At 36.3% G+C, this 13,352-nt stretch overlaps 1 protein-coding gene across 1 annotated transcript in view; it reads right to left on the bottom strand.

Annotated features, from left to right (window-relative positions):
• The window catches only part of LOC145691226 (uncharacterized), a 266,108-nt gene that overhangs the window by 45,917 nt on the left and 206,839 nt on the right, over positions 1-13,352 (bottom strand). Inside the window, exon 3 of the mRNA XM_081766884.1 lies at positions 8,328-8,462. Coding sequence (XP_081623010.1) covers positions 8,328-8,462 — 135 coding nt within the window. The remainder of the gene's footprint in view (positions 1-8,327; positions 8,463-13,352) is intronic.

Here is a 13,352-nt window from a genome sequence, read left to right as displayed (position 1 = left end):
GAGACATATCGTTCTTCTAAGATGGTGGGTGAAAAAGCGGCAGAACTTTTTTGATTACCTTAATAATAATAATAATAATAATAATAATAATAATAATAATAATAATAATAATAATAATAATAATAATAATAATAATAATAATTATTATTATTATTATTATTATTATTATTATTATTATTATTATTATTATTATTATCTTCTAAGCCTATTTTCCAGTTAGCTGAGGTCCGTTTTTCGGATCAATGTCCTACACGTATTTCTATTTTGTGTTACATCCGCTGTGACACTGCACTGCACCATATAATTCTTAACACATTATCCCCACTTCTTTGACCAGCCTTGGGCTCGTTTCCCGCTAACTTCTATAGCATCTACTTGGTAAGCTACGTATTTCAAAGCCTTCTTTTTACATGCTCAAACCATCTCAGTCTACTTTCTTGCAGTTTTTCTACTACTGCTCTCTCCTTTACTGTTTTTTGGAACACTTCGTTCTTAATTTTGTCCGTCACTCCCACATCCACCACAGCATTTTCATCTCCACGACATGGGACTTCTGTTTCTCTTTCTTCTTCGTCATCCAACATTCCGCTCCGTATAATAAGGCAGGTATCACTACTATTTTGTAATTTTTTTTTTAATGCGTATTGCTATCCTACGGTCACACAACATTCCTGCCACATCTCTCCACTTCGTCCAACCATTGCTAATTCTGCTGTTACATCTTCTATTCCTGCATTTTCCTGCAGAGTTAAACACAAGTACTTGAATATTTTCGTCATTACCACTTCTTTCACGTCTAGTATTCTTGAATTCTCGATTACATTTTTCCTGGAAGGACAATGTAAATATTCTGTCTTACAAGGAAATGGTCCCAACTTCACACGTCCGAATTGGACGAAATTTCGTATAGATGCTAATTTTAGGTCGGTGAATAACGTGGGTATAGTCGTTCGATTCGTTTTTAAGTGCTTTACGAGATATACAGGGTGATACAAAACAGAATGCAAATAAGACAACTATGTAATCCGAGACCGAATTGGACGAAATTTCGTATGGATAATAATTAGAGGTCGTTGAAGAACGTGGAAACAGTCATTCGATTCGCTTCTGAATACTTTGCTAGATAAACAGGGTGGAGCGAAAGTAAAATAACAGAAGCATTCTCTAATTCACCGGTATAGAACGATAAAAGCCCACACGTGGATACCAAAATGATTATGGAAAAACTCATGGCGATAATGAGAAACGCAGTGGCGTCGCAGGAAAATCTACAGGAATTAGTGGAATAATTCATTTTACCGACCTTGACTTCATTTTTAAGTTATTGTCCTTTTCAACATCGTTCAGTCAAAATATCTACCGCTTACAGCTACAAATTGACACACTTGTGCACCAATGATTATCTATAGTTTTCTCCATGTCTTCGTGTAACAGTACTTCATTTCCTAATGTACTTTGGTTTTATCTCCGAACACCCTCTCCTGTATATACTGATTTATTTTAAGTATGGAGAGTATTTTGCATCCAGAATTTGGGTCCCATATGGCCTCTCATGAATGGGGGTGTTTTTTCTACCTTTAATAAATACTATCTGCCTCTACTTTTCGTAGAATATCCGATTAATTTCCTAATTTCCTTGGCCGCCAACTTATCCTGTACCACATCGAGTTATGCATTAATGGTATCTACGACAAAAAGGAATGGATGTTCCTTTGTTTCCGACGTCGATCCGACACTTCAAGTTATGGCTCTTTTTGCAGTTTTCCGACAAATTTTCGACTGATCATAGAGCAGAAAGGAAACATTTCTGCACCCAAGTTGATCTATACTTTTTTGTTTTATTTTGATGACAGGAAGCACCTGAGGCTCTAAAGTTGTTTGTGAATATCCTGTATGGTATATTCTGCATATACACAAGTTGCAGTGCCACATATACGTGAAAAAAAATATTTATATGGCGTAATATTTTCTTAAGTTATTGAAACCGGAAGTGATAATATATTTCTAAAGAAGTTAGAGTAAAGATGAAGTTTGTTCTTGAGACGCTAATTGATTGCTGCAAACCGCTTCTTGTTATCTTAGTGCCATTTTTATTCTATAGCGCTCAACGTTAGTACCGGAAATGGTGGTTTATTATTTCTCCCATTAACAGTTTGAATAGAAGGTTAAGAGAGAAGATGGTGGCTATTTTTAGAACCCTTATTCGATTCACAGAAACAGCTTCTCGCTATCTCTTATCCTTCTTGTTCTATATAGATCAACATTGAAATCGAAAGTTGTATTGATTTTCCATTACTTCCGGTATTAGTAGAGAGCTAAAAATGGAGAATAATTTTATTCTTGGGACGCTTAATCGATTGTTGTCTATTACAGGTTTTGCTCCATAGTGTTCATCGGTAGAACCGGAAAATGGCTGATTTCGACAACTTCCGATATGAATGTTGTCTCTATCATCGAACATTATTCGTAATTTTTAAAGTTCTGCTTCGGGAACAAAACTTCTGCTTCGGGTGGTCCATCAGATAGTTACTGAGACCTTTTGTCACCAGAAGGAACGGACGAACACACTGCCAGACATGGTATATAAATAAAGGCGTTCAAATAAAGCAAATGAATTACAAGACGGTCATTGAACAGGAAACCAAACAACAAATAGTTTGACGAACTTATAGTTGATAGAAGTATTAGTTAATCTTAACGACAAAAATGTTATATTAATAGTGTTAACAATGTAATAAAAAATACAATGTAATCACACATTGTCTCATCGAACTAAACTACAATGTCAGAACATGTTAACTGAGCTAAAGACAAGTTTCAAGTGGGTACATTGCCCCTAATGAGTACCTACATAAGTAGGTCCACATACAAGCATTCATACAGACTACAAAATTCGATGAAAAGAAAGTTAAAAACAATGTCCTTAAATTTTGTATTTCAGATAGAAATACACTGACATGATATAAGAAAAATAAAAAGGAAATTTTTGAGCAATTAATTATTCAAATTAACAATTAATTAATTATTATTAACTTGTGTGTTAAACTATTAGTGAAGCTGTACATTGAGAAGTGATCGAATTTTATTTTTAATTTTGACATTCATATCGCTTTACTTGTGTTTCCAAAATTCCAAGAATTGTACTTATAGAAGTTTTCAAAACTTTTTTTTTTAAATATCAGAGGACGGAGATAATTTCGTTATGTGATTGTGGATCCTTTTCAATTCCAAGCAGTGAAGATGATTAAGAATCCTCGTCAAAATGAAATACCACATTCTACGGTATCAATATTTAAGAAATTTACCGTACAACACATACTTTTTAAATTGAAATGGATTAATTTCACCCCTTGTTCTTAACTGATTCCAACAGCATGCGGTGGGAACTGTGGGAAGAACTTAAAAAATAATATTTGACATCATTCATAATATTTACCAAAGTTATCCTGTTAACTTCTTTTTGAAGTATTTTTTTTTTTCGAGAAGTGCATATATTTAATTTGACTTGTAATGAAGTATGTAATACATATATAGCATACATATAGCAATGTATGTATGTACAAATGAAAATGTATGACAAAAATAGGCTTTATCTTAGTTTTTTTTCTTTTTTTGTTTTTTATCATTGCACTTTCATTGAAATGCATATCCAAAGGAGGAATGGAGGTTGAAATACATTATTTTCCATTAATCCGTTCTTTCCATGCAGGCAACGGGCAACGGGCATTTCAGCTAGTAGGCCTGTAAGATTCTTAATTTGAGTGTGCTCTAAGAGTGCTTCGAGCAACCATTTAGCAAAAACATTCTAAAAGGCGTCGTTCAGTCTTTGGTAGTTCTGGTATACGTCTAGCTTAGTGGCGCACCCATGCAGGGTCCACAGGTCCGGACCCCTCAAAACTTCCTAATTCGACATACATTTGTACAGTTTCTTAACAAAACAGCACTATTCAAACTTCCGCCGAGATGATTACAGAAAAAAGATCTCCTCCAGTTCCTTACCAGAGGGTAGCGTTCCCAAAAGTGATGCAACGTTCCCTCTTTGTACTGCTATATTGATGCGTTGCAGTAGACAAGAGGTTGCTCTAGCGTCTCCTGACGATAAATAAATGCGTTGATCAACTTCTTTTATAAAGTTAAGACCTTCGGGACCCCAGGAATCACCTGATTCGATAGCTATAGTAACAAAATGATATTTGTCAAGTAAATTGCTGTACTTCTTGCGTTTTTCTGTTTCACGGCGAGCAGCCACGTTGCCAGCTTGTGCTGAAGAAGAATGTAGATTTGATGGGGCGAAGGTATCGGAACAAGTAAAATCCCATAGAAGTGCTTTTCCTTTCTTCCACGGTATTAGGGTCATACCATCTGGCCTCTTACCGCCTGCACAACTGCATCCCAACGGTCCGCGTATAGAAGGAGCGCCTGCTGAAATTAGTGCCCTCATGATAATGTTGATGCTGGAGTGGCGTATGGCTGCCCGCAGTATTGGCACAGGAAAATCCGTGAAAGACATTTTTGTTTAAGACACTTCTACAGGCAGGACATCTGTGTTGCTCGCAAACATCTGCTCCCAAACGCAGTGCACTGGCAATTCGAAAACTGTCATTGGGAAGATGCAATCCTAAAGAAGGTGATGGGATAGCATGGAGCCAAGCGCCTGCTTCAGGAGATGATGTAGCTAGGAGTCTAGCCTTGTCTTCTGGGTTATCGGATGACTGAAGTAGAGAAGAAAAATTATGATTTATAAGGGGTAGTCCCAAGAGGATTGTAATCCTCTCTTATAAAGATCAGGGGGATCTGATCCTACGAAAATGAGCACTTAGAAATGCTGTCGTTGATATCAGAATCCGTTAAAAGGCTAAGATCTTGTTGGAGAATGGTCTCGATCAATGGCTTAGCGCTATAGAATGAAGACACAAAGGATGAAATAGCCAGGTAAATGCCGAGACCTCCGTGGTTAACAGGGAGAGACGCCTGCAGCCAAGAGTTATTGTTGAGTGAGCAATTCAGGATAGATTCTAGATCTGTTTTTAAGGTATTGTCATAGCATTCCAGAAGATCAGCATCCAGCCAAGATGGTGCACAGCGAAGAAAGTATAGACAATGGCATGGACAATGTGGCACGTAGTAGGTAAAATGCAGAGTGTGCTGAAATCAAGGAAATACATGTAAAGAAGAATTCTAATTTAGAAATTTTGTCTTTTAATATTGTTCGTCTTGCCTCATTAGATAATACTGCTCCTAGTAAGCTGGCGTTATCTGTCGAAATTCTTTGAATCCCAGACGCGGACGTATCGATAAATTGACGGAAAACTGTTTTTTACCTGTATGAGCATAGAATCACGATTCAACTCGTTAAATGCGTTTCTAAAGTCTATCTTCAGAAACGCTTTCTCTTGATGGTGTGGAAAAGAGTAGTACATACGAGCAGCGTGGACTGCTGCTTCTGTTCCATGTGGGACGCAAACTCCCAGTTGGTGTGAGGATAGAAAATGTGTTAGAGATTCTCTAATTCTATGGCAAATGATTTTCGCTGACAATCTCCTCCACACACTGTCCACTGCGATGGGACGAATGCCGCCACTTTTCTTCTTTAAAGCTATTAGTGATGGTCCAAAGAAAATAGGTCTAATTTCCGTGGGCACATCACCCGAAATAATCAGGTGGAAAAAATCACAGATGGCGTTATAGAAGGTGGTTCGTAATTTCAAATTTAGTAATCTTCGAAATAATTCACACGTATTACCATTTCTTAACTGAATTTAATATACAATCATGAGAAGCGTAAATGATCCACTTTTTACATACTTAATAAGATGTCTACACACATACACACTTATTTACTACGTTTCCATAGCAACAACTCTTTTTCTAGTTAACGATTACAAAATAATCTCTCGATATCTCTATGTGTCTTTCTTTTCTTTATATATTACTGCTAAAACAATTCGCCTCTGATCCTTTTAATAAGCTGGTGCAGATTGCTAATACTACATACAACGTTATCGTTGTAGTTAGTCAGGTGGTCTTTAGCTTTGCAGTCTTGGGATAGTAGGAGGTCTTTTAATATTGAAGGACGGCTGTCCATACCTTCTGATGACCCGGAGGGAAAGGATTTAAGTGCTTTCGTAAACTCGTCAGCTGATACTCTAAGCGCTACAATACTGGACTCAATGAGATCGGGAGGTTCAAAAGGGTGGTTGTGAGCTGGATGTTTCTCTTTTAATGCTTCTAATACAGTTCTATTCAGAGAAGCTATAGTATCTTCTGAGATTAGAAGCCGTACTGCGCTGCGGACATCACCGCCTACTAATTTGTTCTCGACACTCTTGATGTTAAAAATGGAATTTGCTGGAACTTTGAAGGATTTTTTTCTGTGGTTAGGAACGGCTTCGCAGCGAGAATCAGACCAACATTGCACTCTTTGTTTAACCCATGATGTTAAATTATTCACTTTGTCAGCTTTTGATGGAACGCGCAGTGTTACGTAAGGAACAAAGAAGAGATCCATCCAAGTTTCTGAGTCGTTTGTACGTACAATCTTTTGCAATACCTCGCAGAGAGTCTGCCACTGTAGCTCTAGCCCCTCGAGGTACCCTGCGCTACATTGGAGTAGAAGACTTTAATCTTGCTAGAAGCTTGTTGCTTTTGGAGATCAACATCTTTCTTGGGTAATCGACATTATCAATGGATGATTGTGAGTTCCGTGAAAGAGAGCATGGTTTGGTTTTATTGATTTCATAATGGTACCTGCTATTGTGAATTGCTAGGCTTTTTAAACTAACACACAATTTGTTACAAAGCTTACAGGTAGTCTCGTTAGGACTGTTTGAAGATTCAATGCTCTTGTTTAAAGCGGTATCATTTTGGGTTTGATTTTTTTTGGCTAAAGTACATGGGAGATATCAGCATTTATGGACCTGCAGTCTTTATTGATGTCATCACTAATAACAGGTAAATGATTACTGATATCGTTAGAAGAATCACGATCATCTTCCATAGTTATTGTAAAATTTAGAAATATTATGTAGGAAGTGCATTCAAGTTTTCATTCTTGATTGATTTTTACTCTATGCATTGAAGAATATTAAAAAGACTGAAAGAAAATGTATATTATATTGCTCTAAACTGATCCTGGAAGTTATCAGGGATTTTTATTATCATGTTACTGTATTTACGGAAGGAAAGTCTGAAATTAGAAAAAAAAACTTACCCCCTTTTACCCACTCACCCGTTTCCGAATTCAATTACAACCAATGCGGTTAATTGGAATACCCTAAAACCATAGATCCAATACCTTAACAAAATTGAATAATGTTTACGTATTTGCATACGAATTAATAATTTTGCTTCTAGATTATTTTCTCAGTCTTAAATGCCAGAACGAAGTCTTTTGATACAGGTAATGTACGATTTTTTTTTTTCAAAAAATTCACTCTGCATTATTAATCTTCATTCTTTTTAGTTTAAAGTAGCTTTCATAGCAAATATGAATCTATGTCAGCGTTTCCCAACCTTTTCCGACATGCGGCACACTACGGGTATAATTTGAATTCTCGCGGCACACTCATAGATATTATTACGTATTTGTAATTATAAAATACCGTGGAATTTTCTTCTGTGATTACTGAACTCCTCCTCATAGAGAAAAAGGTCGATGGCTAGTTTTCCCCCGTGGTAAATCATGCTTATTTTTTATTGTAATTTAAAAATAGAAAACAATTGCAATGTAATATTGGACTCAGCTTTTTAAACATGCTTTCTTTTTCGAAAACTGTGTCCAACCTTTCATTAAAAAGGAAGATCACTAAATAACGAACGAACAAACAAATCTCTTGTTCTTTTAAAACACAAATGTAGGTAATTTATATGCATGTTTGGTTTGTCGAAAGAAGTGAATGATATTTTAAAATTTTGAAATTACGAAATAGTCTGCAACAATAAAAAAGCAATAATGGTCATAAAATGATAAGAAATACTTTTTTTCAACATTAAAAATGTACAGAAAAGTAACAAGGTCTGAAACTTAAAATTGTAGATTCGTAGTAGAGGTCCATAGTAATATTAAATACAAATATTCATTTTTCTATATGTCTTGTAATTTGATTGCTATAGAATTAATAATTTTATTTCGATTTCCTCGCGGCACACCAGCGGCTCATTCACGGCACGCCAGTGTGCCGCGGCACACCGGTTGGGAAACGCTGATGTATGTTAATAAATAAATTAGTAATACTTTGTTAAACAGTAGTCTTTTAAACTGAATACCGAACTGTACACTTAATGCTAACATTAACACATGCCACGTCACACTGAAATAATATAAATACCTGCTCATTCTCCATGAAGCGAAAAGTATCGGTGTGGTAATCGTTGATGAGAATGCAATCCATACGAAGATAAGGTAGGTAATATCAAAATGTTTACTGTTGTGATACGTCTCTGGTAGCACCAAGTTTACCAGTCTGCAATGAAAAATAATACATAATAAATTAAAACACAAAATAAGATTTCAAATCCCTGGAGCATTAGTTGCTTTAAAGTAAACTATTTTCAAGTTCCCATCAACCGAATGTGATGGAAATATTGCTAATACATAAAGAGCATGAGAAACAATGAAGACAATACAGTGTTTTAGGCGAAGTTTCCTTTTTATCCGGTAGATGTCAACAGCTGGAAGGTATATGCTGCCATCTAACGTCACAATGAGTAACTTCTATTATTCTACAATACACTTTTGTTTCAATAATAGAGAATGGGATACGCAAAGCTAGCGTTAACCCTTAAGAGATCCGGGGTTTTGGGGCTATTTTTTAGACTTTCAGTCAAGCAGCTAGTGCATCGTCACTATTTATCCTATTATCACGGTTCATACCTCATTCTCTTCAGAATGGAGCTGGCTTTCAAATGATGCCACTTGCATGCTCATACCATATACCAGGAGCGGGAAAAGTGATGTCAAAGGGAAAATTTCGGAGGGAAAATTTTTTTCCTCGCACTTTGGGCCCCCCTGGAGCGACCCTGTGTGAGCGTAGCCATCTAAAAAAATGATAAATAGTACTTGGTATACTGAATGGGTGTGCCAAATTTCAAGTTTCTATCTTGAATACCAAGGGCGGGAGAAATTTTATCAGGAATTCCAACCATGCCCCAAATTACCGTAAAACACCATGATCTCAGGTAAAAAAAATTCCTGAGACATCCCTAATTACCCTAGGGTCATATTTCGCCCATCATTCTCTTCAGAATAGAACTGCCTTTCAGGCGGTATGACCCACGTGTCTCCATCATGTATCTAAGGCGGGAAAATGAGGAAAAACGGGATTTTTTGGGTCTAAATTTCCCTTTTTTCAACTTTTGGCCCCCGTGAACCCCCCTGTTTTAACGCAGAGATTTGAAAAAATCTGGTAAATACTACTCGGTGGGCTGAATGTTTATGCACAATTCCAATTTTCTAGGTGCAAAAGTAAGCCCGCCAAAAAAAAATATACCAACAATGTCCCATATTCCCGTATACAGAGGGAAATTTTTAAACATTCCCTGAGACATCCCTAATTATCCTAGGGTCATGTTTCGGCCATCATTCTCTTCAGAATAGAACTGCCTTTCAGGCGGTATCATTCACTTGTCCCCATTATGTATCTAAGACGGGAAAATCCCGTGAAAGGGATTTTTTGGTAAAAATTTCCCTTTTTCAACGTTTAGCCCCTCTGTACCCCCCTGTTTCAACGCAGAAATCTGAGAAAATCTGGTAAATACTACTCGGTGGACTGAATGTTTGTGCACAGTTGCAATCTTCTACGTGCAAAAATAAGCCAGCACAAAAATAGTACCGAAAATGTCCAAAATTCCCCTATACAGAAGTATATTTTGATAAAAATTCTCTGACACTTCCCTAATTGCCCTAGGGTCATGTGTCGCACATCATTCTCTTCAGAATAGAACTGCCTTTCAGGCGGTACCATTCACTTGTCTCCATCATGTATCTAAGGCGGGAAAATGAGGAAAAACGGGATTTTTGGGTAAAAAATATCCCTTTTTTCAACTTTTTGACCCTTTGGATCCCCCCTGTTTTAACGCAGAAATCTGAAAAAACAATCTGGTAAATACTACTCGGTGGACTGCATGTTTGTGCAAAATTTCAATCTTCTACGTGCAAAAATAAGCCCGCCAAAAATACTTTACATACCCCCCCCAAAAAAAAATTACTCGAAAATATAAATTTTTGACTTATGACGTCATCACCTCCTATGTCGAGACATAGGAAGGTGTGAAACCATCCGTAATGTCTTCTGCAATGCCTCTGGACTTGAAAAAAAAAACCGGACGAAAAAGGTCAAATAGGAGAGTTATAACGCAATGTACCATGAAACACCCCGTATGGTACAAATTGTACTCTGGGATCCCCAAAGGGTTAAAGGTACAGTTTACCCATGAATATGTTGAGAGACTGATTACATAGTCAATTCATGTTCGTTCTTTATCTGTAGTATTTATTGAGGTGTTCAGTTTTATTTTAACTATGCTGGATTGTACTTTGTTTACAATTCTGTTTAATATGTATAAAGGAAACTTTCATAGAGTTGGAGTTAGTGACCACGACAGTAACGTAAATCTTTAACATGATTATAACATTAGTACTAAATAGTACTGCTTTACCGTTAAGTTTATATTTTGATGGAAATGATCAAAATGTAAATTTCAAACTGCTAGTCATAAGCCAAACACACAAAAAATAATGAAATAATATTTGATCACAAATTAATGTGGTTTCACAGTTGTGAAACTACGATAGACTTCAAAAGTATATGAACTCAATATTGAAACAGATCTATAGAGAGCGGATAGCCAAAGCGGAATAATGATTTTGATTTGGTTTGATTTTAGTTTAGCGTCCCTTTCAGCAGCGAGGCTATATGAGACATGGGCCTACAGCTTAACGTGGGATCCGAAACACATGAGGAATCGAACCCGTGTCTCCCACACCAAAGGCACGTACAACAGCGGGACAATGCGAGAGATGATACTTGTTCATCTGACGTTGGATCCATATCCGAGACAGTTTCTTCCTATCTCTTACAGTTATTACTACGTATACAGGAACCAATATTGAAATTGAGAGTTTTACTATTTCTTTCTACTTCTGGTTTCAGTAGAAGAATAAAGCTCATATAAAATGTATTCTTCAGGTCCTGAATTCATACTTTAAAAATGCTGGTCGCCTTCTATTACCCTTTTCATCCTAGTCGAATCCACATTAATCCCGGAACTAATAGTAGACTTATATTATTTCTGGTTTCACTAGAGAGAAACGTCGGAGATGGAAACCATTCTTACGACACTGAAACAATATTCAGACTTGTTTCTCACTATCTATTACCATTTTTCACCACAGTGATCAGAATTCAAACCGAAAATTATAGATTTCCAGCCTTTCGGTTTCAATAGGGGGTTAAATTTTGAGATGAAATTTTCACTTTGGACGCTGAATTCATATCAAAAATATATCGCTCTCTATATTTTATTGTTCTTGTTGTATGGTGAACCAAATTAAAAACAGAATTACTAATATATTTCTACCACTTCAGATTTTATCAGAGTATTACAAATACAGATGGTGTCTTTTCTTGACATGCTAGATCGATCCCAGAAAACAGTTTGTCCCTGTCAATCACCGTTTATGTTCCATGCAGATCAACACTAGAACCAGAAGTACAGATAAAGTTTTACCACTTTCAGTTTCAATAGAGTAACACAGGTGTGATGATATCTTTCCTTAAGACGCTGAACTTATTTCACAAACCTATTGCTGCTATCTGTTAAAAGTTTCTTATTCTATGACCGTTGAAACGAGAAAGATTTTTTCCGCCATTTCCAAATTGAAGAAGGATTAACGGAGGATGTAGAACCTATTGTTGTGATGCTAAAACAATTCCAACAAACCGTTCTAGATATCTCTTCCGAGTTTGCTCTATGAAGATCAATTTTGATTTGATGATAGAAAATGATTACTACTTCTGGTTTAAGTAGAGTAATACGAATGAAGAAGCTATCTTTAATTGATACGTTGAATCGATCCCAAGAAACCGCTTGTCGCTATCTATTACCGTTTCCGTTATATGGTCATCAAATTTGAAATTGGAATCGGTTAATTTCTATCACTGCCTGTCAGATTAAAGGATTTTCAGAGGAGATGGCGTATATTCTTATGACGCTAAATCGATTCCAGGAAACCACTTCTAGATATCTTATACGATATCTTATAGAGTCTACTTTTTGTACTATGGAAATCAATAGTGCAAGCAAAAGTGCTAGTAGAACTAAATTTCTACTACCGGTACTTCCACCTTCAGTAAAGTCTTACGGGAGGAAGGGGATTGTTTTATTGAAAGTCTGAGTCGATTCCATGAGAACTGTTTATAGTTACCAACTACTGGTTTCGTTCTATGTTGATTAACGTTGAAACTGGAATTGATTGATTTCTATTAGTCTGGTTTACATAAAGGGTTAACGAAAGAAATGGAACGGATTATTCTTGGAGCACTAAATAGATTACAAGAAAACTCATCTCCATATCTGTTACCGTTTTTGCTCTGATATCTATCGACAGACAGACAGGCGGACAGACATAGTCGGTTTATAAGACTTTCGACACGTATGAATAACATATTTAGGAAGTCTAATAACCGTATATCATCAGCTTACCATAGAATCCCGGGAATATGTAGTCTATAGCGTGAGACATATTTGTTTTTTGTGTAAACCAGCATTGACTGAGAATACAAAAGACTTTAATGTGGAATAAGTATTTTAAATAATTGTCTTTGAAAAGAAAAGTAATTAATTTTAATTTATAAGGCCGGCTTTAGTGTACTGAGAGAAATAAGGGTATGTTAATCCAAATGCCTATGCTAATGCTTGGTATCCTAATGACCATAAGTCCTAATAGACTCAGGTTTGCGTTTCTAATTGGAGACCAGGTACCTATTTAACTTAATTTCATTGCCATAGATCACTTTTCATTGCCTCCTTTAGCCTAACGTTTAAAGTAAATTTCAAAGGATAATTAAACACGGTAAAAGGGAACGTTAAACATATTTTTTTATTTGATTTTGTTCATTCATTCTGAACAACAGAAGTAGGTTTCTTTATTTTTAATACGTAATTTTAATTGTACAACGCGTTGATGCTACGAAGTGTTATGGCCAACTAAATTGCTTCTGTGCTGCAGAGGAAATAATTTTGTGGCAATTCAGTGGTAACAAACCGTGCCATATTTACATTCAAAGACCGTATGGTGATGGAAGGAAAGTGTAATTATAGCACCCGTCGATTTGGGAAAAGTTTAAGTCTTA

Source organism: Thermobia domestica, chromosome 1, assembly GCF_964235325.1.
Source record: "Thermobia domestica chromosome 1, izTheDome1.hap1.1, whole genome shotgun sequence".
In the NCBI taxonomy this organism is placed as follows: domain Eukaryota; kingdom Metazoa; phylum Arthropoda; class Insecta; order Zygentoma; family Lepismatidae; genus Thermobia; species Thermobia domestica.
This window is presented reverse-complemented; position numbering and strand designations above follow the sequence as displayed.